Source organism: Anneissia japonica, unplaced genomic scaffold (assembly GCF_011630105.1).
Source record: "Anneissia japonica isolate Jap-2015-1 unplaced genomic scaffold, ASM1163010v1 scaffold287857_len828801_cov194, whole genome shotgun sequence".
NCBI classification, from domain to species: Eukaryota; Metazoa; Echinodermata; class Crinoidea; order Comatulida; family Comatulidae; genus Anneissia; species Anneissia japonica.
In genome coordinates this window covers 326844-354066 of record NW_022738478.1, presented here as the reverse complement: position 1 = coordinate 354066, position 27223 = coordinate 326844, and the positions used below count along the sequence as shown (strand labels likewise).

The following is a 27223-nucleotide window of genomic DNA, read 5'->3' as shown; positions in this document are numbered from 1 at the left end:
GCAAACGATAGAAATCAATATTGGTTAAAACTCCACAATTGAAAACATTGTTGATTGAAAGGGTTTTTAAATTTTTTAATAGCAATGTATATAAAAGTAAATAGATATCTCATTAAGGTTTTGTTTAAAACCACTGCCTACAGAGACAATGAACTATTTGGAATGGGTTAGAGACAAGCATGTCATTATACATTAATCCTGATGTAAACAAAACATCCACTAATTACATAAACAATGCAACTGCTCAGTGTACTTACATCATGATACACATTACCCTATGCCCAGAATCTGTAATTAACAACCCATCTGAGACGAGAACGACCCATATTGCGCCTTAGTGCCTGAGATTAGGTCTAGATATTATACATATAGGCTAATGCCTCATTAATTTTCCACAAGACTAAACTGAGGAAATTGCTCAGGAAATTGGGTTTAGTTTCTGTCTTGAGGGAATAAATATTTAGATTAAAGAAAAAAGGGAGAAAAACACATTTAGACATACTGTATGAATCTGATTTTACTAGATTTCTTTAAATTATATGTTGTGCTAGAAATGTTTAATTAATCTGTTCCTTGACTTTAACTGGAGCTCTGCACCAGGAAAAAACCAGGGGGCGGTATCTACCAAACCAGGAGGAGGTATCTCCCCACCCTCATAAACAACCACTCCCTAAAGTCCTGGTTGTGGCCCTAAATGACTAAATAAGAAATACATTTTAAGTCTACATATTTTAATTGCTATATGATTACATTGTGTATACACTGTTTATATGTTATGGTGTTTGACCTGTTTGATAAAATACGAAAATTTTTGAAAATAATAAATATTTAAAAAAAAGATAGATGAAATCACTAAGTTCCATTAATCATCATTTCTCTGACTACCAACCATGAAACAAATGCTATCGAAATATCAGAGAAAAAGGTAATTTTAGTTACACAATATTTCTAATAACTACTGATTAACTTTAAGTATTTAACAAAGGCTCTTAACACTAAAACCTTGTTTCAGCCACACAAATGAGACGAGTAATTATCGTTATCTGAGAATCATTCGCACAACGGCACAAGGACCACACTACCAACGATAAGAAACATGCAGGACGACTCAAGTGGAGCACATCAATCATCGTCAGAGATCGTCGCTCAGAGTTAATGATTTAATTGCTTCTGTGCATGGTTTATCTTCTTTTTTGCATATTTGTCACATCAGCTTGCTTCCTATTCTCTCATTACATATTCTGATAAATATTCCGCAGCGGATGCAGAATTGTTTTTGTGAGGCATATTAAGGAGCAGACAACTAGTTTATAAATCATTTAAGTTACAATATTGTTTTTAGGAAAAAATGTGGTTTCCATTTTCTATGTATAAATTAGATACTGAGATAAATATTTAGATTAAAGAAAAAAGGGAGAAAAACAGACATAATATGAATCTTATTTTCTATAATAATTTTTATGTTATACTGTACTGACTTTTCTACTAGATTTCATAAAATTATTTATGCTATAAATGTTTAATGAATAAATAAATTGGATATGGAGATAACAAAAATATCAGTCTGTTTTAAAATTTCTGACTCACATGTTCTGTAAATAATTCACTTATAATAATAACAACAACAGCAGCTGTTCCTTGTTTCCGTACTAAGACTAAAGCCAGTCTTCCACAAGGCGAATTTATTCGCGCGAATTGAAAGCGTCGTTTATGCATATGCGCATTCACATTCCTATCGGAGTTTTCGCTTCAGCGAAATTGGTAGTTCAAACTGTTTCTACTTTTTGCGAAGCGAAAAAGTGTGCAACCAATCAGAGCTCAGGAACCGAACCGACGCCTTTGAATCGCGCGAATAAATTCGCCTAGTGGAAAACCAGCTTTACGGTGGTCATATTTTTTCTTGTGGAGCATCTTCTCTGTGAAACGAACTACCATCATTTGCTAAAGACTCATCCTCCCTTGATTCTTTTAAAATAAACTTAAAGACTTATTTGTTCACCAAACTTCAATGTGCCTTTAATAATAATTCTTGGAATTGGCGCAATACAAATGATTGATTGATTGATTGAGCTGCTGTTAGTGATAAAATGAATTGGTTCATTAACAAAGCCAGTTTAACAAGTCACAATGCTAATTCTCCACACATGCTCACAATCACATAGTTGTAAAAATAAGAGTTGTGGATACGTTAAACATTTGCCATGTTGTTGTAAATTGTTATTTAATTATTCGATAAACAGCAGATCTGTATTTCTTCAATTTTAATTATTTGGTAGGACTCTAAATTGACATTTACTGAGGTAAGATGCATGAAAATATAAACAAGATAATTAATAAATAATTGAATTCAGTATTCTTTGTAGTTAAACAGTATAATGTTAAAAATTACCGTTAATACAATGTAGACATAAAAGAAATTATCCACCATGTAAATAATTAATAAAAAAACATATGAATGAATGTAAAAATAAAAGCATTAAATGAATTTATAAATGAATGAGCAAATCAATAAGTAAATGAATAAATGAATGAAAAAAAATTGTGTGAATGAATGAATATATAAATGAAAGAATGAATGAAATGCTAGATGAATAAAATGAATTAATAAAATGCCTACAATATGAATGAATGAATGAATTAAGGAGTAAATGAATGAATGAAGGAATGTATGTACAATATGAATGAATGAATGTATAAATGAATGAATGACTGAATCAATGAAAATAATGAATGAGTGCAAGTATATGGATGGATGGATGAATGATGAATGATCATCTGAAGAAATAAATGAATGAAAATAAAATGGGAGGGATAGGATTACAGAAGAGTATGCTTTAAACTTTGAAATTGATGAAAAATGTTGATCATACTAAACAAAAATTAATTTTATTTACTGTCTAAAAATCAAAACTTCAATGCATTAGGATTATTGGTCTGTCTGTCTAGGCATAAAAAGTTCCATAGGATGCTGAACTGGCCCCAGGGTTATTGACATTGGAAGATCTGTTCAGGTGCAATGGAATGGAAATCAATTGACAAACTGTCTAGTCCATCAAATATTATACTGTACATAAATTATATCCTGCGTGCATTAGGAACATTACAGGGCATTACGGTTGGATGGATGACTGCTGAAGAGCACTGAAGGTAAACAAAATCAAATTCACCAAGACCTGAGCTGTGAGTTTGAGCGAGCGGTAAGGTTTAGGGCCTGAAATACAAGTTTTTCGGATGAGACTTTTATGCCGTTGGTCCTATGTGAGTAGGGGATTTTCTCCCGGTATACTGCCCAATCACCACCAGAAGGACCCCAGTGAAATTATCATTATTATTATTATACTTTATATGTTGTAGATTGGGTGGTGGTTACTGTGGCAGCCTCAAACTGTTATAGTTTTCTTTCCATAGGCTTTTTTCCCCTCTATAATATCCCTCTTCTTGTTTTCTTCTCTGTACATTGATATTTTGGTATATAGTCATGCTATATTAAAAGCTACGACATCACATCTAATGTTTTTTGATAAGCTAACAAATAATGAATTAAAAGTACAAAAAAGGTGAATTATAAATAGTTAAGGGTCTACCATAATTGATAAATTCCCTAAGGATGTCTGTTCCTAAAAACTTGAAAAGCTTAAAGGAACAGATTAGCACAGTTGAATGGACGAGTGCAATAATGATGATGAACTATAAAAGGCAAAGTTCAAATCCTACACAGGTGGTTATTTAATCAGAAAAATAATAAGCTTAATTATTTGTCCTTAATAACCAGGCCCAGTAATTTCTAATTTTACACTTAATTTTTCCCCTGATCCTGTATTAATAGAATTATTGGTCTCTTGCCATCTATAAACAAAAGTGTGATTAATTTTGGAATCTTGCAAAGCATAAATTTCACTACAGAAGCTTGATTTTTAGAGCAGAAGAAAGCTATGGGAAATTAAGTACCAACTTAAATTACTTCTTGGATATCCACAGGCACGAAATTTCAATAAAATAATGAGAGATTGCTGCAGTTGCGTGGTAAAAAATTGCACTCGTTACAACGGTTGAGATTTATTAGTACGCCGACATGTCAGATTACAGGAAGAGGTGAAATTTCATGGTTAATATGTCATTTACATCACATTAAATTCTTATGAACTACTTGTCGTATATTCCTACGTAAATTGAACAAGAAATTAATTTAATTCATTCTAGAAGATATATTTTTATAATTTTGTAATGTAAAATGATAGTTATATATCTTTCACATGTACTTTACAAAAATAATTAAATAAATTTAATACATATGTACTGCAGTTAAACTATAAACATTAACCCATTCTCCGCCACAACATCTGATATTAAGGAAGGTATACTTTAATTTTATTTTAACGACGATAGAATTGGTCCATTTATTTAATAATTGCATTATTATCTTGGGTTTGTCTTTATTGTATATAATAATGGTAATATATTGTTGATGCGAATATTTGACCTTGATTGCACTAGTAACTCATAAAATTAAATTGAAAGAAAAGATATATTAAATATGTAATATTTAATTATAAATTAAAATTTTATTTTATAAATAAATATTTTTTTTTATAAATAAATATCAGTTTTATTGTCGTATCTTACATTCTATGTCACGATAAATGCGTCTCTTTACCCTCTCCATTACAAATACTGGCAAAATGTTTGAAGTGTTTTATTATTCACAATTTAGCTGGAAAGCTACAAGGACAATATTTTTGAATAAAATTTGATTTGATTTTGATTTGAAATCGCATAAACATATAAACACAAAGTTACACAATATTCAGGGACAGATAGAACAGAAAGTCCAGAATGATAATTTTAAGTCTGCAAGAATTTCTTCAAACGAATGTGCTTTGAAAATAATCAGATGACAACACGCGTACTTAAAACGTTTGGAATAATGCCGAGGCATCAATCAGAAATCTTATTTAGAATGTGGAGAGAGAAGCCATGATAAAATGTCCAGAATGCAGCTACAATATGCCTGTCTTCTTGTGGTAAATACACGAAATATTCAAGACTTGACTATTATAACCCATCAAATTAAGCACCAACTTAATTTGTCGGGTAGATTCTAAGACCGATGTAGAATGACACATTTGAACCAATAAATATTCTAGTATGCTGTACAAGGAGAAATCCTTCCATCTTGTACCTTACCCCCTCCCTCCTGCCATATTTTCAACGAACAGAAATACTTTCAATATCCAATGTCATGAGTATATTCTGCAAGTAAGACAGAATTACTGTACCCTATGGTAATCCATAAGCATAGTCTCATTACAATGTTAATTGTATAATGCTCGCTATATTGCTGGTCTCAGAAACCTCACAATATAATAATAATAATAACAATAATAATAATAATAATAATAATAAATTTATTTTTGTATAGTGTAGAATGGTAACAAAATAGTAACATGTTAATTTTATGATTTTTTTTCTTGGTGGGGTCCAAGGTAAAAGCGCTTGTAAGCTTTTTCTATATTTTGGCAAATAAGGCCAAATGAAAAAAAAATTACTAGTTTTTTTTTATTTTTTATTTCCTTTAATTTCAGAAATGTATGAAAATCTGGCTAGCTTGCATCGGTAACTTTTTTTTTTTAATTTCCTTTAATTTAAGAAATGTATGAAAATCTGGCTAGCTTGCATCAGTAAAATTCCTCTCACGATTGTTCGTGGTTGGGGATACATGGTATGAATTGTCTAGTGCTTCTTTTATTTGCTTTTATTGTGTCTAGTTAATAAAAGTGAGGAAGTAGTACTGTTTCCCATTGACCATCTTGAATTTGCCATCTTGAAGTAAAAAAAGAAAAAAAAAAGTGCCCTTATTCTCCTTTGTTCAAAATATTAGGACAAGAAACTACTTTTTTTTTCACTTGGCCTAAATTGATAATTTGGACAGGTCTTTAAAAATGAAGCTTTTAAAAAGTATGTTAATAGTTTAGATAATGCTCTTCGTTTATAGGGATGTGATAAAAAATATATTTCTGGTGATTAAAGCTGAAAGTGACAAGGAAATTTGTGTATGCACCTTTACATCACATAGCCAACACCTCCATGTTAGCAATTATTATAATAAATTGCCTTAATCCACAACACAAACCTTACAGTAATTTGAAATTAATGTACTAGGCTTGCCACTTACAATGCTGTTGAACTTTCTATAATATGCTAGCAGTCTCTGTAGGCTAGGCTAGATTTCATCAATCAGGGTCACTATTTATACACCTGTCCTAGAGAGGGAGGGCAGTAGAATAGAGAAAGAGGCCTTGGCCTAACTGAGGTCAGTACCCATTCAAGGGATGAGCTTCTTTAAGATGTGCTGATTGTTAGTGACACTTTAAGTGGATCATCATTTCTAATGATCTATTGAATGCACCTCATTGAATTGCTTTGACCAGTAACCATCGGTGTAGTCCATGCCCAATTAAAAGTGCGAAATGTCTGCAATGGTTTTATCTTTCTTCGTAATTAAATTTCATGTCTCTTTGCTATTTGTTTCTCAATCATCCTGCCTTCAGTTCATGTAATGTTTTCTTTCTGTATTGTTTGTTTATTTTTCTTTTACGTTAGAAATTACTCGATATCCCCTTAATAATAATAATAATAATAATAATAATAATAATAATAATTCTGGCTTATAGTACCTTATGTTGGCACAACCTCGAGGCACTTAAGGCACTAGGGACGTCCATCAAACAGCTCTTCTGTCAATTTTCTAGTGGCCAAATCATTTTGAATATTTTGTGTATGGATTATATAATTACAATCAAAGTGCATTCTAACGAATGTGATATTACAGGTGTTTTGTTTGTATTACATCGTGCCATTTAATACTTCCTCCCACTCATTATTATATTAAATTCCCTTTTAGAAATTATACATGTTAGGCCAAGTAAAAAAGATTACTAGTTTCTCTTGCCCTTGCACAATCATTTTCCCTGCCTCTCCAATTTTTTTTTTTTTTTTTTTAATTTCCTTTATTTTACAAAATGTATGAAAATCTGGCTCGCATCAGTAAAATTCCTCTCTCGATCATTCGTGGTTGGGGATACATGTTATGAATTGTGTCTAGTGCTTCTTTTATTTGCTTTCAATGTGTCTACTTGGTAAAAGTGAGGAAGTAGTACTGTTTCCCATTGACCATCTTGAATTTGCCATCTTGAAGTAAAAAAAAAGGGAAAAAAGTGCCCTTATTCTCCTTTGTTCAAAATATTAGGACAAGAAACTACTTTTTTTTTTCACTTGGCCTAAATTGATAATTTGGACAGGTCTTTTAAAATGAAGCTTTTTAAAAAGTATGTTAATAGTTAATGCTCTTCGTTTATAGGGATGTGATAAAAAATATATTTCTGGTGATTAAAGCTGAAAGTGACAAGGAAATTTGTGTATCCACCTTTACATCACATAGCCAACACCTCCATGTTAGCAATTATTATAATAAATTGCCTTAATCCACAACACAAACCTTACGGTAATTTGAAATTAATGTACTAGCCTTGCCACTTACAATGCTGTTGAACTTTCTATAATATGCTAGCAGTCTCTGTAGGCTAGGCTAGATTTCATCAATCAGGGTCACTATTTATACACCTGTCCTAGAGAGAGATGGCAGTAGACTAGAGAAAGAGGCCTTGGCCTAACTGAGGTCAGTACCCATTCAAGGGATGAGCTTCTTTAAGAGATAAAGAAACTTTGCTATATTTTTCCCTGTCTGTGTTGAATTGACTGAATAAAATTTTAAGCTTCATCCAAGATTTATCGAATTTTCTTTGCAAAAGAATTGTTGTCTGCCATATATAGTCATGCTGTTTCTGTACATAGTCATATGATGTCATCATGACCATATTTAGGCATATCACTGATAGTCTATACAGGACTTAATAGATTTAATTTTTTTCCTATTTAATTAAAGTCATTATTTCCGATTGAAAACATTATTGGAAATTAAAAACTTATTTGATCCTGGTAAATATTATCGCAATTAAAAATTAGATGACATATTGCATGTTGATGCAACGGACAGTTCTTCTTCCTCTAAATAAACATTAAACAGTACAATGAAAGTTATCATTTAAATCCGACTTTTCATTATGAAGTCACTGGAATTTCAACATACAGCTGTTTAAAGAATGGCATTTGAGAAATCAGCCTTCAAAGTTTACGATTTTGGCCACTTCTCGTTCAGAGATTATCACCAAATTGTTAAAAAAACATCAAAAATGGGGAAAAAAACAACATGGTGTACAAAGACATATAAAGTTAAGTTTAGTGCAATAAATAGATTTAAAAAATGTTCACATTGCAACATGACTTGACATTATCTCCGAAACACGATTTGTGAGGAGTGACTGGCGTGGCTTGCCTTCGTCACTATTACAACCGAAGACACCCAAAAATGAAAAATTGTAATAAATATTAAAAATTACTGTAGTACACTTTTTTACAACCAGTAAAATTTTGCCCAGGTGCAGTGTTCTTAGTTTTTGGTCGATTTCAGGCTCAAAATGTTCTTATTTTGTTCTTAGTTTACACACCTTTTAAACAAAAAATTATTTAATTGTACGGCAGTATGCACTGTACTGGAATGGAGGTGAAAGTGACCCCGCAAAAAATGACCCCCAAGTCAGATAGGTACACCTACCTGTACTGTATTATAGAGGGTATTACAGCCTCACCTACTGCACATAATGTACAGATATAATATTTTGGTTTTTAAAAATATAAACCTCATTTGAAATTTTACCTCAGCCTCAATTTGTTCTTATTTTGTTCTTAATTTTTAAGCAATTTCAGCCTCACTGTTCTTATAAAATGTGTTCTTATAAAAAAAAAAAGTGTAATCTTCAATACATTACAACTTAAAATAATAAAATGATTGTATGTATGTGTAAAATGTTAAAAAGTATCTGATGACCAAAAAGGAGACGTTCTATTTAAGCTTAACAGCTGGGAGTTGCTCTCATGTGACCGCCTACCAGGTGAGTACCAGGTGCGAACGTCAGGTGGGGTGGGAATTCTCGGTCTCTGTGCATCATCACTTTGCATAAAGGGTCCGAAAAAAGAAGCTACTATATTCCAAGAAATAGCTATAAAATATGGGAGAAAATTTAGAGAAAACTTATGAACATATAATATAAAACTAAAAACAGTAAAATGAAATAAATTGTTCAGTAATTAAGATAGATGTCACTAAAGGTTTGACAAACTCACTGAAGCTCGGTTTCCATAAATCTTCCCACCCTATCGGCCACAGCCACCGACAGCTGAAAGGAAGGTTGAACCTGCCGATTGCGTTGTAGACAAATCAGGGTGCATTGCTAGCATTGCTTTTTTAATGACTGCCTAGACAGCCTGCCCGCGTTGCAACTGAATTTTTGCTTTTACGAAAATCGGTGTCCGAAATTATGTCACCATTTTGTTTATACAACACATTTTCCAATCTGTATAGTTTCTTTCTCACAACAGGACAATATATTTCACGTGAATTTTGGTCATGATAACGAGGATAAGGTGTGCGGCGAGAAAGCGAATGCTTTCGGCTATGCTCAACTGCACAACGATCGAGCGAACGAACAAAGACAATGGTAGGCCCAGAAGAGCAGAGAGGCGGATTTCAAATATCCCCCACAAAATTATTACAAAACAAGTAATTTTGTCACTCCAAATATTTGTTGACGTTTTAGTTTGTCCTGTATGCCTAGGACATGAACAAAAGAAGTAATCATTTTGTTTATGTATGATACAATCTACCTTTGCAGGGTTTGACCTGGAGGTCACATTTCACCTGGTAATTGTGTTGCAGCTAAAAAGTGCACAGCCAAAATCAGTTATCTCCGTTCAAACATGCTATCCATTGCATGTTTTTAATCGATTTTTTTTAATTGCTTTTTTTTAAACTGGTCCTGTTTCTACTGCGAGAAAAAAACGATTTTTAATCAATTTTTTCTTTCCAGTAGAAACAGGCCCTGAGACACATACTGTAAGCTAGTGTTTACATTGCTGAGACACATACTCTAAGCTTTCTTGCACTTCTTTAGGTGAATTTTTGATTGGTTTGTGAGATAGTGAAAATGAGTACAAGGAACATGGCTCCAAACCACACAGGGGTCTATAGATTTATTTCATGTTAATTCAACCAGAAACGTGTTCATAATTGATTCTCAGAGGCTAGGCTGTAGGAAATAGGTCTGGTCTGAGAGAGACATACACCTACTCTTTGTTAGCATCTAAGATATGATGACCACATGTGCACTGCGCCTTGGGGATCTTTGGTCTGTGGTTCAAATCTATCCCTGTCCATTTAGTCCGGCAGCTTAGCAGTTGGATGTGGACGTTCCGGACAAAAGCACCAATTTTTTTTTACATGCTCCTCATGGTCATAGCATTCAATTTTTGGTAGGAACCACCTCATCCGATGTCATTATGGCGGCCATCTTGGATTTCAAAATGGCCGCCTAATAAACCTATGTTTATCTATATGCTAAAAAGTGCACAGCCAAAATCAGTTATCTCCGTTCAAACATGCTATCCATTGCATGTTTTTAATCGATTTTTTTTAATTGCTTTTTTTTAAACTGGTCCTGTTTTTACTGCGAGAAAAAAACGATTTTTAATCAATTTTTTCTTTCCAGTAGAAACAGGCCCTGAGACACATACTGTAAGCTAGTGTTTACATTGCTGAGACACATACTCTAAGCTTTCTTGCACTTCTTTAGGTGAATTTTTGATTGGTTTGTGAGATAGTGAAAATGAGTACAAGGAACATGGCTCCAAACCACACAGGGGTCTATAGATTTATTTCATGTTAATTCAACCAGAAACGTGTTCATAATTGATTCTCAGAAGCTAGGCTGTAGGAAATAGGTCTGGTCTGAGAGAGACATACACCTACTCTTTGTTAGTATCTAAGATATTATGACCGCATGTACACTGCGCCTTGGGGATCTTTGGTCTGTGGTTCAAATCTATCCCTGTCCATTTGTCTAATCTTTCAGCACTGTATTAAAAAAAATTGAGTGATACTTCAGTGCGAAGTACGAGTTGCGTGTTGTAGCTCTTAAGTACTTTCATATACTACAGTATATTAGGCCAAATAACAAAAATTCCTTGTTTCCCGTCCACTCCCTCACCATTTTTTGGGCCCGCATCAATTTTTTTGTTTTTTGTTATTTTTAAAATTTTGGCGTTTTTTTTAACATCGAAAAATGCGAAATTGCAATCACCGTACTAACGCATTTTAAAGACCATGATTACAGCAAGACAAGCAATGACAGAACTATTGAAAACTTGTTTATAACAACACATTTTGCCAAACTGTGAAAAATAACAAATATCTCCCTCACTATTTTTTTGAAAAACCCAGGATGGGAAACAAGGATTTTTTGTTACTTGGCCTTAGCTATGTCTTATCTAGGATTTTATACATTTTTTGGGGGATCCTCCCATCAGAACACATCAAGATTGACTGGGACCCTTGGTAAAATGAATTAAACTAAATACGCCATCAATATAAATACAAAACGTAAGTGAATTTACTGAAATCAGTAATGCAAACTATGATACACTGTTTGAAGGCAACAGATGAAGAAGAAAAATCTGTTTTTAAAACCCAGAAGAATTTTTATACATAGTATCATTGTCATCCCAAAGCTAAAATGATAAAAAGAATTTCAGTTTATATCTACATCCCATAAGCAAATACCTATACCACCATTTATGAAATGTGATGGATGGCTACATAATGGAACTCATGTCTTACTAACAAGTAAAGTATGGAATTTGATATACTATAGCAAGGAATAGTTTTAATTTTCAATGTTTCTATTTCTCTGTTGGGAATAAAGATGCATGGTTTCTGGTGCCAAATTTCTAATCTCTTGTAAGGTGACAAGAGTTCTTATTGATACCATTCTCTGGAGAATTCAGTGATTTAGTTCAGTGCCACTAGGCCACTGGTTGAGATTTAGGGAAGAAAGGTTGAATGATTTTACAACTTCGGGTTCAAACACCTTTAATTTAATTACTTCACTTGTAAAATATATTAGAAAATTAAGTTGTTGAGTGGTAGAATCTCTTTAAAACATTGTTTTCATTTCTTGTTACATTTTACAATTATTGAACTAGAAAACAAACATCAAATTATTTCTGTTACAAAGTGGAAGAATTGAGATCCGGTCCTTCAGACTCCTAGAATTTCAAAACTGAAAAGGAGTTTACAGGTCTTAAGGAAGACCTGACACCAATGAAACGTAAAATACACCAAAACAAACAGTAATCTTGAGTACTCTTACTTAAGAACTGTTCAGATTGTTCATTACTGCATTGAAAATTATCCCTAACTCAATAGAAAATCTTTGGCACAAATACTTCCATGGAATATTACCACAAAGTCACTGGAGTGTAATAAGGACTGAATTTGAATCAAGTAATCAGGACGAAAACGATCACGACAACAACGAGCGGCGGCTCCAGTATTGGCCTGTCTCCAGCTAATGAGTGAGTGTAGTTTAACAAAACTCTACTCCAGCTGAACAAACTGGAAGCTTAACTCAATGTCAAAGTAATTACCAAAAATTATGCCAACAAAAGGTAATTTTACTACTCACATTTCTGTACACTTGAATAATTATTCTTTTAACACATTAACCTAAATCTACCATTAGTTACATTTTGTTGTACAACCTTTGTAAACTTTCTCATGTTAGTATAGTTTAAAAATCAATTTTTAAGAATCTTATAGTAAAATAGAATATAAGAACTTTAGGTTCTGTATGCATTGTAAAACTACCAAATTTTAACACAGAAAATCTTTAAACACGTTATATCGTCATTGCAAACTTTATAAAATCCGCATACGCTATAAAGCTAAAAGAAAATGCATACTTTTGGAGTTCGTACTGAGCCCAAAAAATCCAATATAATGTGTTTTTACTAAAGTAAACAATAACTGGCAGAAAACAAGCAACTGTTATTAGCTCCTTAACATAAATGAGGACAGCCTCTTCAGAACTTAGCCAGTACTTAAAATACAACAAAACATGAACTGTACCCCAAACTAATAACCAATACATTGACTCAAAAAGGGCAAATTCTACAACATCAAAGGTGCTTTTGAATTTACAAGGCTATTAAATTTGCTTATAAACAAAAACAAACAAGTTTATATTTGCCCAGCATTCAACAAGGGACCTTGGCTTGGGATATTGTGTTGGATCAGACTGAATACATCAAACCAATCAACAACTAATTCCTCCTATTAAATGCTTCTATATCCCCAGGCTAAAACAACAATCAGAAATCCTCAATCAAACAAATATCCTCTTTACTGCCGATTATCTTCTATTTGAAATTGTAAAACAGTGGTAAAAAAAAGCCTGTGACGTGTGCAGTCTATTTGACCATTTCGTTCTAAGGCTTAAAGTAAAGAATATTGCTTGTATTTTGAGCTAATAAAATTACAAATAAAAGTCAATAACTTCAGCTTAATCCAGAAATTTATCTTAATAACAATAAGAGTAATACTTTAAGAAATTATAAAAAACATGGTAGCATTCTTTTATGATGCCTTTAGATGAATAAAATGTTACTGAATGTATTCAAAGAAACTGAATAAAATAAGATAATGTAATAAAAGTAAATAGATATCTCATTAAGGTTTTGGTTAAAACCACTGACTACAGACAATGAACTATTTTAAATGGGCTAGAGACAAACATGTCATTATACATTAATAAGAGCATTAATAGAAACCCCAGGAATTCCTGAAACCCTGGTCCCTAAAGGAAGCCTGTAACTAAAAACGAAAACTAATCACCTGTATTTAATGATAAGTAATATAAAAACATTAATTTACTAATAAATAATATATCTAATATGATTAGTTTTGGTTGGGTGACATTCCACATCGAGATAAATAATGAAAATTTGATATTTCAATACAATACACATTAGAAGTTACCAACTGACTATAAAAGAAAATAAAAAATTATAAATTGGTCTCCCTTAAAGACTTGAACCCTGGCTTCTATCACACAACACTGTGCAGGCACTCTGCCAAACATAACTCCAGAGATAAACTGATATAAACCCTCTAACCCATAATGATGTGAACACAAATTTTCATCCAATTTCTATATACAGAAAGTGAAGAAAACTACTCCCATAATCCTTAAATTTACAGTAGAAATTTTACCAAACCTACCTATAGTAAGAGGTGAAGGCTCCACGAAGGCGGCCAGTTACAGGTAAACAAAACCATTCTGTGCTTCCATATGAAAAGTTATTAGACGGAAATTGTTGCTGACAAGTGCGAGAGAGGTTGTTCTGGTCAAATCCAATGTTTACTTCAACAGCAAGCAGTGCTACCTTCAAGCACACCGAAATTAATCTGTGCTGGATTATTCCATTATTGACAAAGGGACAATTTTTTTCTTAATGATAGATGGCACTTCAGTGAGCCAATACATTATTACTTAGCAATTACTTTTAACCAGGGGTTCTAAGTCTCCCACGAGTTGCAGGGTCCCAAGTCTCCTACGAATTGCAGGAGTCTCCCGGATTTTGAGATGGTCTCCCACAAGAAACCAAAATCTCCCAGCGACTAACCTATCTCTTGCAAATTTATTACATTTGCATGTTTTTACTACTGTATTATTATCTCCCTGAAGTAAGCAAGCTGATAATGGCTATCACCATGCACAGCAAAACAAAGTTTTTTGATGTGTTGAAAAATCTCATTTAATCAGATCTCTCAGTAATGGCTTCTTCCAACTTGGGCCCCAATATTAATTATAATCATAGTTTATAAAAAACGAAACCAAACAGCTCATGTTTGATTTCACTGTATCAAATCAAACAGACTGATATTTTTGTATAGATATTATTGCATATTTATGCATTTATGCACATAAACAATTACATATTTATGCATGGTTTAGTAAGTGGTATCTCAATCATTTTTTCTAATGTTGTTTTTTAAAACCAACAAAGTAATGAAGCATTCAAAATTAAAGTCAAGCTTAATTACATAACAGTTAGCAAATTAATAGAACCAATGGTTAATCCAAGGACAGCTTGGTATGCTTGACTTTTATAGATAAGATATCAATGATGTAACTTATTCATTCACAATGCATTATCATATTATTAATAATAATAATAACATTAATAAAACCAATGATTAAAATACTTTTCCATCTGTTTAGGCCATGGGATTATGTGAGGCAAATCATTAGATACAGTGCCATCTATGTTATAATCACCTAATCCGGGATGGCCGAGACTCAACAGGTGCTGACTGTAGTTCAATTAGATTGAACCCTAGCCAGCGATGAGGGCGTATCCCCATACTTCGGTTTGGGTGCTGGCATGGTATTCAAATTTCACTTCTTTTTTATTTTGTGGTTTTGGTTTCTGTTCCATCACTTGCCTGATAGCGCTTAGAGACTTTTTGTATTTTGCGCTCTATAAATTAAAAACCATTAACCATTAACTAATATAACTCTATATTATAAAAATATAACTTAAATATTAAAAAATATAACTATTATAAAAATATAACTACTGTGCATACTTAGAATGCCTGCGCAATAATAACAATAACAATAATAATAGAAATAATAATAATAATGATAATAATAATAATAATAATAATATTAATAATATGTACGTTTTTATATAGCACTCCACAAATCCAGATCTAGATTTACAAAAATGTAGAATGTATGTATTTCATTGTTTTTAAAATTTAATGTCTGAGAATAGGGTCAGAGGATATTTTGATGTGTTACCAAGGTACAAAGACCAGTTTCCAGTGGGATTTCCTTTTCTGGTAAACAGGGGAATAAACAATCACACAAACATCTTTTTTTCAGAAAACAGTAGCTGTGCTCTTCAACATGCACATGCACCACATTACACACAGGACCAATGTCTTATCGTTTCATCTGAAGACAGTATGCTATTGTAACTCGGGAGAGAGGGCAGTAATCGGAATTGAACAAACGACCAAACATGAGAAAGGATCTTCACAGTTCACTACACACACAGTGGCCACCACCAGCCATTAGCTGACATAGCTATGCTCTTACTTTATCATTTGATGACCTTGTTATTTTTTCACGTCAATCATCTGTCAATCATTTTACAAGATACATTCAACTTCAGAATGACATTGATTCCATCTGCTCATCATACACATACACAAGCATTTCCTTAACAATTGCAGTACCAACTCTGATGAAGCACAATAGGTTTAGAACAATCACATGTGGTCTTTTGTACTTGATGTCAGTCTGTAGTGTTGCTGACTAGGGTCAAATAAAGGTCATCTACTTATGCCATGTGCCCTTACATAAAAAGTAACGTAATTTGCTTCATAACTATTGATACATACAAAAATATAGAGTTAGCAAGGGTTAGCGGTATTGATAAAAAAATATATTTAGCCTCCCTGCATAGATAAAATGTAGACCTATCCTCTTAATACAGGGGGATCGTCTTTATAGTGGTGTACAAAATTTATTGTATAAGGAAAATGCACGTAGATTCATGTGTTAAATATAATTTAAATTGCCATTGAAAAATCAATTAATATTTGTTGGAACGTATAGAGCATAATTTCATCCTATAACTAACAAGTGAGCTGCACAAGGTGATAGAATTAAACAAAATATAAAAAAATGAAATAAATAACTCTACTTGGTTGATTGTACAAACTATGATATAAAAAAAACACCTTCCTTGACAATATACCAAATATAAATCATGATTTTTTCACACTATAAAGGACTCAGCAGGTATAGAAGTCACACATTAACGCTTCTCGAAAGTGCATTCCCCTATAAATCACTGGGGGTAAGCGTGCATTAGATTATATGTGTGTATTTATAGGAAATTACTTATCAAATATGAATTAAATATTTTCAACTATGTAGTAAGCTACTGAAATGACTTTTTTTTTAATGAAGAGAAGATAAATTAATGCAAAGCAGTGTGAACTGTACAAAGGGAGGTGTTCTGATGTATTATACATGTTTTTTTATCCCATTTGTACGTCTCCTGCCGATGAAGTCCACTGTGTTGACAAAAGCTAGGGATTAAATTTTATACAAGTTAGTCTTAAAAGTACTGCTATCATACTGGGTAGTATTACACAGTTTACATATAGTTCATGTAGCCAGGGGTGTGGTAGTCAATTTTGGGTAGTACTTTTTTCCCCATGACCTGTCAATTTGGCATGTGCATGGAAGATACTACAACCCTTACTAGGTGGAATTGACCTATGTAATGTTGCTAATATTTATGAGGTATATGTAATTTGTGTATGGTGTATAGTGCAGGGCACTAAATAACATACTCTACAAAAGACTCAACTCAAAAACAGTTACCATGGACCTATAAATCTACTGAAATTTCTCTGATACAACCACCAAGTGCATGTATCGCTATAGCAACATCTGAACAAGCCGTCAAACGCATAACGTCTGAACATGCCGTCATTTCTGAACAAATAATCCTCAAATAAATAGTAAATCTGGAATCCAATACAAATTTGACTTTACAAGGCTTAAAATAGAGTGGATCACTTTTTAAAAGTAATTAGTCACAGTTTATGTTAAAGATACAGTACTATGAAATTTCACCTCCTAAATCAGTAAACCAAATTGCCTGCCTAAAATCTCCTTAACTCGCTTTACTGAGAAAGCAAATCTACAACTTCAATTATAAACTTTTATGATAGCAATTTGGTACAGCAATTATAGGTATGTATTACCAAGTTCAATTAAACATTATTTAAATGTTATTTTTATTTTGTCTACTTATTTTCTATTACATTGAAGCATACGTGGATAGGATATCTTTTGATCATCACCAATATGCTTTATGGTTACTAAAAATTTCAAGCATTTATTCTTTTTTTCGCTTTTTTTTTCTGCGGTCCTGAAAAGTGCATCAAGACGAATGTGCACAGCCATTGAACATCGACTACTACTGTACTGTTATTATATCTTCATTATTCAGTACTGATGTAATATTATTGTGATAGTGATTAATCAACAAAGTATACTTTATACAGAAAAAGGCCTAACTGCATTTTGGAAACTTTATCTTCTACAATACATTATTTAACTAAGCGAGCCAAATGGCTGAGCGGTTAAGGCAGGGGCACTGTGATCACAGCCAACAATATCGGCACAGGTTCGCGGCCAGCTCGCTCCTATAGTTCTGGTGGTGGTCTTCTCGGATAAGGACTATAAACCGTAGGCCCAGTGTACACAAATGCTCATATGCACTTTAAAGAACCCAGTACATTTTTCGAGATGAGTAGGGGGTTACCCCGGTGTACTGGTTCATTCAGCCCCTGTCATGGACAGATGAAAGTGCACCAGTTTACTGGCTGCGGTGGACATGAAGTGACCCTCAGGGGAGGAGAAAGTTATTGAAAAGTGCAACATCTAGTCCCAAGCGCATAGAGACCTCGTTTATCTGTGCTATATAAATCCATCTATTATTATTATTATTATTATTATTATTATTAACTATTATGAATATTTCTCTTGAAATTTGTCTTCTTTTATTATTAAACATTGATATAAACTGTTAAGATCGTCCCTTCATATAATCTACAATGGCACAGTACACAGAGGGAAGCACCTCCAGCCTTTCCTTGGCGCAGAAGTAATTAATAAAGAATTAATGTTTTCATTCAGTAGGTTGTTACCACAATTCTTGTGGGCCTACTAAGGAGCATGGAGGTAGTATTGTACTTGTAAAATTTAATGGAGGTTAGTGTCATTTCTGAAAATTAGGCTGTTGACAAGGTGTTGTCATTTGTTACTGCTCTTGTTGAAAATGTGTGTCCAATCTTCTTAAATAATTGTCTACATGATAAGAATGCACAAACATACATTAACACAATAGCCAACAGAACATCCGCAAAACCATGATGACAGCAGCAACAGCATCAAATTGGTTAACAATTCTTTGGGAATTAGTTCTAGAGCAACCGAGAACAGCTTACAATTGGCCATAAAAGTTTTCCTTTTAAAGTTTTATACCATAAAATCAAGGAGTTTAGCAGACAAAAAACAAAAGGGACATTCAAAACTCTTTAAATCGCCATCTTGCCATGCATAACATAATGCTATGAGAATAACTTGTCCTAATGAAAAATCCAAGGGAATACAAAGGATTCCAGGATCTTAGGATAGATTCTAAATGACAATAACAAATTCTTCTCTGAACAATCATACCTAACTATATATAGAGCACATGATGATGAAATAATGATCTTGGACCAACAGTGTCTGCATTCATGCACGTCAAAGAAAACAAAACATACAAGCAAACTGTCAGACACATGCACAAGTTTAACATGTCACCCAAAATAGACTTGTATTTATGAACAGACTTAAAATGTATACAGTGGTGTTGATTAACAACAGTGAGGTCATTATGCTGATATTAAAAGTTTAAATGTCGCAACTTTCGTTAATGTTTCACCAACGGGATTAAACAAAAGAATTTATGTCTGCAGATGGGATACATTTTAAAAACATCAAATACCACAATCCACAATATTCACTCTATAATTTTATTCACTATAATATTAATCATCCGATATTTTATTGTCGAAGTCAATACAATTTGGAAGTGAAATCAATTTTACAATTAATCTTTGTTGTTCATCATGTCAGTTTTAATCTAATATAAGCAACCTTGTAGCTTCACACGCACATTAACATATGTGTAATGCAGTACTTTGAGGCATAATAAACAAAAACATTAGTAAAATGTAATAGTTTTTCAGAAGTAATTAGCTGTTTTCCCACCACACCTTACTGTTGTATTGTCAACATGTTTTCTATAATTTCATTTTAAAAGAGGCACTGCATAATATGCGCTATATAAATGTAACTTATTATTATTATTATTATTATTATTATTATTCTATCAAAGATCAACTGTGGCTATGACTGTTTATTAAAACAACCTTTGACCTGGTCAAGTGCATGTGAAACTATGAGAGGGTCAAGAGTGCCCTCAAAATTTTGTAATATTTTAACTTAATAAATATTAGCTTATACCATGATAAAGATCAATCTTTCTATAAAGAAAGAAGAAATAAACTGTGGCTATGCCTGTTTATTAAAACGACCTTTGACATGGTCAAGTTCATTTGAAACTATGAGAGGGTCAAGAGTGCCCTCAACATTTTGTAATATTTCAACTTAACAACTATTAGCTTATACCATAACGATCAATCTTTCTATAAAGAATAAATAAATAAAAAAAACTGTGGCTATGCCTGTTTATTACCACAACCTTTGACATGGTCAAGTACATGTGAAACTATGAGGGGGTCAAGAGTGCCCTCAATGTAATATTTTAACTTAATAAATAGCAATTATATAGTGCCCTCACATGGTCTGTACAATGTAACAAGAAACAGCTTATGGGAAAGCAGGCAGATTTAATACAAACAAGAGAAAAAGTGTTCCATAAGACCAGGTGAGATATTGGCACACTGACAAAAGAGTAGATGAGAACTCAATTAAAGTCAGTGACATGATCCGACCCCCATTACACAAGGTCCATGGCCCTTGACTGCACCATAAAAATTAACCACTTCTCAAGTTACTCACAACAGCTTTAAGTGTTCTCCGTAATTTCAATAAGTAGCTTCACAAACACCTTAAGTAACTATCTTTACAGTACAACTTAAAATCCAGACAACCTGAGCTTTCTTTTGAGCTATGGTACCAATATCTTTAATGTATCTGCATGTGTTTGATATCTGTCATTATCGTTCAACCCTGGCAGTAGTTTCGTTGAAGTGTGTACCTACCAAACAAATCACCTATTATTGCAAGATTGTTATTATCTCCAGTATACATTGTAAACATGACCAGCTATAGATAGCCTTGCATAGGCCGTATTCACTCAATATCATTGTCAGCATTGTTTTATGTCAATAAACAGATTTTTTTTTTGCACATGCTGAGACCAATAATACGTTGTAATTTGTATAAGATTTACTTTCAGTGGAACACTAGGGTAAATATTAGTACCTACTTGATAAGAGCTGACTATTTACTCTATTCCCCACTTAACTTTACAGATGCTGGAAATATACAGTATACAATAACAAATTCATTACTTTTTACTAATAGATGTGTGGGAACAAATTCATTATATAGGCCAAATTGCTGGATATTCATACTTATCGAACAATGAGGATAATTTTTCTTAATGTTTCTTAGCATTAAGTTTCATTTTCTATATGCGCTACAATAAACATAAATTTATGATGAAATAGGTGTGAGCCCGTTCTGATTTTAACACTAAACTTCTATAGTTATTTCCATCTAATCTGTAGCTCTAACTACAGAATTACTCCACAAAATATTGGATTTTATAAGCATAAATTTTCTATTCTATTTAATTTCTTTAACAAATTTCTAATAATAACAATTACTTTGATGAAACCAACCCATTTGCATCCAATTCTTTGAAAAACATTAAAAATAACTCAGTTTAATTTGCAGTTGCTTTTTTTCAAATGAAAAAAAAGCATATTTTCAAATTCCTGAAGCATAGGATTTGTAAATACAAAGACTGCTTACCTTGCATAGCTACATCTTCAATAATTTCAACCAAATTTGCTGGGAAATATCCAATAGCCTTTTGTTGGTCGGTTTCCTTTGAACCTTTCCATCGTCCATCAGAATTTTGCTCCAGGATCTATAAGTACAAAAAAAAATAATTGTGATTTATCTGTCTAATTTCAATCTGAATTTTTCCACAAGAATGATGGTATGTAAAAGAGCAATTTACTGAAATCAAAATCTGCCAGCAAATGTTGCACATTTGAAGATGAGCACTCTTTAAAAATATCATAAAACACCCGCATTTTGAATGAATAGTTGTAGAGTGGTTACTCTAACTTAGTAAACAAATATTAACCAATGGGCTTCAGGATTCAAATCCACCTCAAAACAACAAATCAAACAGATGTATAAAAAAATAATGACAATTATTAACAAGACAAGATCCTTCTAACTAGGCTTATGTTACATGATTAATACTGAATTTTAACTTTGAGATGTCGATGTTTTGTATTTCGCTTAACACTTCTCCCCAATCCCCCCAAAAAATAAATAAATAAAAAATTGGGTTATTTTTGAATATATTTTTTTAAAAGGTTTTTGAATATCTAAAAATATTAGTAAAGTAATTTTATTATTGTTTACATATTATCACAGCTCCTAGTTATTAATGCATCAGTATTCAACTCTACAATGTATCCACTGATACTTAGGTACAAATTAATTTATATACATCAGGATGAAAATTTTACATTGACAAGTTAAAAACAGTTATTTTTTACTATATATGATACCAAGTGTAGATATTTACAACAAATAATAACTATATACAGTACGTACAAGTCAATGACATCACAGACACAAGTAGGTGACATCAAACCTTTAAATTTATGACAAAAGTTTAGCTGATAAGAATCAATAAAAGGTCGTAATTTCAACCAAAACTGTAACACTTACGTTATGATTAGTAGAGTGGGAGTATTGTGTTGGCGGTGAATTAAAGTTGAGTAATGTCTATTAAGCACGGTAGATAGACTGGCTTTGTTAAATCTACCGAACTCTTACATCTTAAGCTGTGTTATCTATCTCGTATGTGTACTGATGTCAAATGAGGCCCGAGTATTTAATTTCCAACTATGGGATCAATATATCTAAGTCAACTAGTGTGAACAGATCTATTTCATATTTTAGTTCAAATAATCCATCAACACACTTTTCATTTGCTACTGTTTACATTAAAGCACTATAAAAACAAGCTTTTTATCATTTACATACTATTGTATAATATAATCATTTTTTACAAATTTATATAATATTTAATAATGTTTAAGGTTTAACTTATATGTGGAAAACACAATCCAAACCAGTCAGTAAAATGAAAGTTATAAAATGGTAAAAGAATAATTTAAATTATAAATTTTATTGTGAAGTTACAGAGGTTTAAACATACAACTGTTCAAATAACATTAAATGTGACATCAGGCTTAAATGTTTACAACTTTGGGAAATTCAAATGGGAAAATAGCAACACAGCATGATGTATACATATATTATATTAATGCAATAAAATAGATTTTGAAAAAGTTGACATTTCAACATGTTTTGGTCATCATCTCCAAAGCATGATTTGCGAGGAGTGACTGGTTTAGCTCATCTTCACAACATATGTAAAAAATGAGGGGGTGTTATTTCTTGAATTACAAAAAATGTTAGTATTATTATTACCTGGAATTTGAAGGCAAGTCACACCTCCACTCAATTATATAAATTTCAACATCTGAAAAACCTCCATCCAACTACAATTGATTTATGTTTATTCCTTCATTCTGTATTTTTTTTTTAAATTCCCAATTACAGCTTTTTTTTCTTATGGCATTGCAACAGACTTTCAGCTGAGAGCCATTTTTCATGACTTTCAACATTACCATGTTTTTCAGCTCTATATATTTGTCTTCATTGCAATGAGGTGTTAATGTAAGTACTTGAGGCTTGGATATGAGCTAAAAAACAATACAAGAATTCTGCTGTAGCCTGTAGCATATTTTTTATCTATTTATATATATTTTTTTTAATATTAATGATGATGATGGTGATTATGATGATAATGATAAAGAAGATAAGCACAATGACATTGATATAGATGATGACAATGATAATTCTTCTGTTTTCATGTATGCATTGTAAATCATAATATTGATTTACAATAATTGCAGGTATAAAGCATTAATTATGTCATCATCAGTCATCATTATGTCATCATCATCATTCCTGATGATGACATAATTAATGTCGAAATATTGAATCCCAACACGATGGCGTGTATTTCAATACTTGGAGTATGTATTATACTTTCTTATCTGAGATTAATCAGTGGACCTTTCGGTTTTATACAGCATTAGTTTCACAGAAATGTTATGGTTACTTGCAGCGAGGGTCCTGTCAAGGCTGCTTTAAATCCACCCCCACAATGATGATGATGGGTCAGGGGGCTTGTTAGTGTTACTTAGTAATTCAAAAAGTCAATTGTTACTGTTTACAATAATGATAATAATTACCATTTTTAATACATAGCATTCAGTACTAACATATTATGATTATAATGATTTTTAAACTCTCGACCTCTATGCATAGACCTAGTTGTTGTTAGTTTGCCAATTCATCTAGCAAAAGATTAAACACAATATGTAGAATGCAATAACATGTGTATCAATTACAATCAAATATTGATTGCATTCCAAGAGCCAACAAAACAGGTATTGAAAGCCAGGGCTCACGAACTAAAATCACATTTTGTATAAATAATAACTAGGGGTTATGCTTGTGTTAAAACAATTTACTCCTTATAGAATTATCTGTAAATACAATCACTTGTAAAGTGGGTAAATTAACTTTTTAAATTTGGTATATGCATATTTCAAAATTATTTTATACTTTTATTTCTTTCATTGTTATATTTATATACTTTAATATTATTCTTATTTGAGATGATGGTGATGATATTAATGAGTATTTAATAGAAGTACACAACTGAGGGCAGTGTTTATTTTGGTTTTATTAGCAAAAAATTCAAGTCCATAACAAATTAGTATTTGGTATAGAGCTATAATAATTGTCTGGTAGAAACTATGCTCTCCTTCCAAATTCATTAACTCTATTGATTTTATGCTGTTTGTTATGGATTATTAAATTCAGAAAAAAAATACATAGCTGCTAAAACAAGGTACCAACCTCAATAACATACATAAGCTGGAGTCAGCAATGGGAAACCGAGACTACTGGTGTGCAATCATACCGCAAGACCAGGTTTAGTCTCAGCAGAGGTAAGTTCTTGGTGATATATAAACCTTTCACTAGGAAAATCCTTATATTTAATGCTACCCACTTTAATGATATATTGCAAATTATTTAGGAACCATATATTTCACCACAGATGGAAGGAATATTTCTATGGTTTAATTCTCTAAGTACAAACTTACATACAATAATTATATACAATTTAAATACTTAACTGAATTGTTCAAATTTATTAGTCCAATTTATTTATTTATTTTATTTTAACAATCTTTATAGAGGGTGAACCTTCCAGCTAGGTTGATATTTAAGGGCAATGTACATGATAGAATCAGAAACAATATGACAGAAAGATAATCTTTAGCCATTGCTTTCATGATATTAGAGCCTTTACCCTGACAGGTGTATAGGCGACAAGACACGCCATGCCATGCCATTTGGGCTAGACTACTGACAGACAAGTCATCCTAACCCATCTGGGCTAGACTTAATCTTCTTGTTTCGAAGATCCCATTTCAGAACATTCATCATTTTCTTCTGCACCCAGCTGCCTCAGAGAGTAACCCTTTATGCCCAGGCAGTAAGTCATATTAGTGGGCAGATGATTTTTACCATATTTCATTCTGTTTCTGTCAACAACACCTACCAATGATTGGTTGACACAACTTTGAATCCTAATCTAGTAAATGTGTCAAATCCTGCTGAAGGCTGACTTGTATGCACTGATGTTACACCCTCAGAGTTACATATCATATCATATCAATCATTTTATATATTTATTAATGGCTGGTTGGTCGGATTGCCAAAAAGCAACACAACGTTACTATCCCAGATAAGATATGAAAGAATAATGACAGTAATTAGTAAGGTAATCATTTATTGATAACAAAAAAAAGCAAATATTTATCAGGATGTTGATGATAGTAGTGATAAGTATAGTTAAGAATGGAGTTAAAATGATGATGATGGCGATTGCTTGATTGATTGACTGTGGAAGTGGTTTGGCGCTGCGGGAACAGTTTGGTTTCCCAACCAGGAGGTCGAGGTTTCAATCCCTCGCTGTGCATTTCGCTTGTGTCCGTGAGCAAAGCGTTTTATCTGCATTACTTCTCTCCACTCAGGAGGACATTCATAATACACCTTACCATGAAAATAACCAATTAGCAAATATCATAAATATATATAATAATATAAAATTACAATAAAACAAAAAAAATCAGGCTGGGAAACTTACATTAATGATTTCACCTGCTTTGAATGATAAACAAGACCTATCGTGGATTCTGCAGTAGTCTTGCAGTGCCCTCGCTCGGAACCCACCTATAGCCTCTGAAAATGTAAGTAAATAATAATCATGGGGTTATCATAGATAAAGATGATGATGGTGATATAACTGATGGCGATAATTAAGTTGGAGATAATTAAGATAATGATAACAATGATAATGTTGTACTTGATGGTGAGAGTGATAAGTAGTGGTGGAGCCAGCGGAAGACAGGGGGCGCCATGCATATTAATTTGCCTATCCAAAACGTTTTCTGCCAATTGCCAATTCCTAATATTGTGGTCTAAAAGTACAATTTTGGGCCTTACTAAGCCATAAAAACTCTCACCATCAACCCTACCAGGGATTTTTATTCCGGGACCCTGATCAAGGTTCTAGTCAGCCTCTTGTTTCAGACCCCGCTGTTAGACATGCCGGCCCCTCATCGGCACATTTCCGGAGCCACCACTGGTGATATGACGGTAAAGGTGATAGATATGACGTTGACGGTGGTGGGTAAGATGATGGCTTTGATGATACTAGTGATGAGGATGATGATTAAGATGCTAATAATTATGATGATGATAACAATGATGATTATGAATGATGTTTCCTGCAACATGAGTGCAATAAATGAAGATAAAACCTTATCTATTTCCCTAAAGCAGCGTCAATATCATACCTCTTAACATGTGTTTAATTTCTTGTGCTGCCTTTGTTGATGTGAACTTGTTAACTATATCTAGCGCCGTTTGTCCATGTGAATTTTTTAGATGTACGTTGACACCATACTATGAAAATAAATTAAATGCTTAAGATGAATGAAATACTATATATAAATAAAATATTCATTGAAAACACTAAATTAATAATATAAATTAATAAACTATAAATCAAATACAAGTAAAAATTTTTAATATAAAAAACAAAATAAAATAATAAAAGCATGGGTGTTACTTTGCATCAGCATTACAAAGTCATGTGACCACAATGGACAGTACTGATAGCTGATGAATGTGTCATGATGGCA

At 32.5% G+C, this 27223-nt stretch overlaps 1 protein-coding gene across 3 annotated transcripts in view; it reads right to left on the bottom strand.

The window, feature by feature from the left end:
- The window catches only part of LOC117117549, a 94292-nt gene that overhangs the window by 13564 nt on the left and 53505 nt on the right, over positions 1-27223 (bottom strand). For 2 of the 3 annotated variants that reach the window (XM_033261875.1, XM_033261876.1), the window contains exons 8-10: positions 26876-26984; positions 26164-26258; positions 21657-21774 (exon numbers count right to left, since the gene is read on the bottom strand). In XM_033261875.1, coding sequence (XP_033117766.1) covers positions 21657-21774; positions 26164-26258; positions 26876-26984 — 322 coding nt within the window. Of the gene's footprint in view, positions 1-14230; positions 14384-21656; positions 21775-26163; positions 26259-26875; positions 26985-27223 lie in introns of those variants that run through there. The other variant, XM_033261877.1, reaches the window with a different exon arrangement.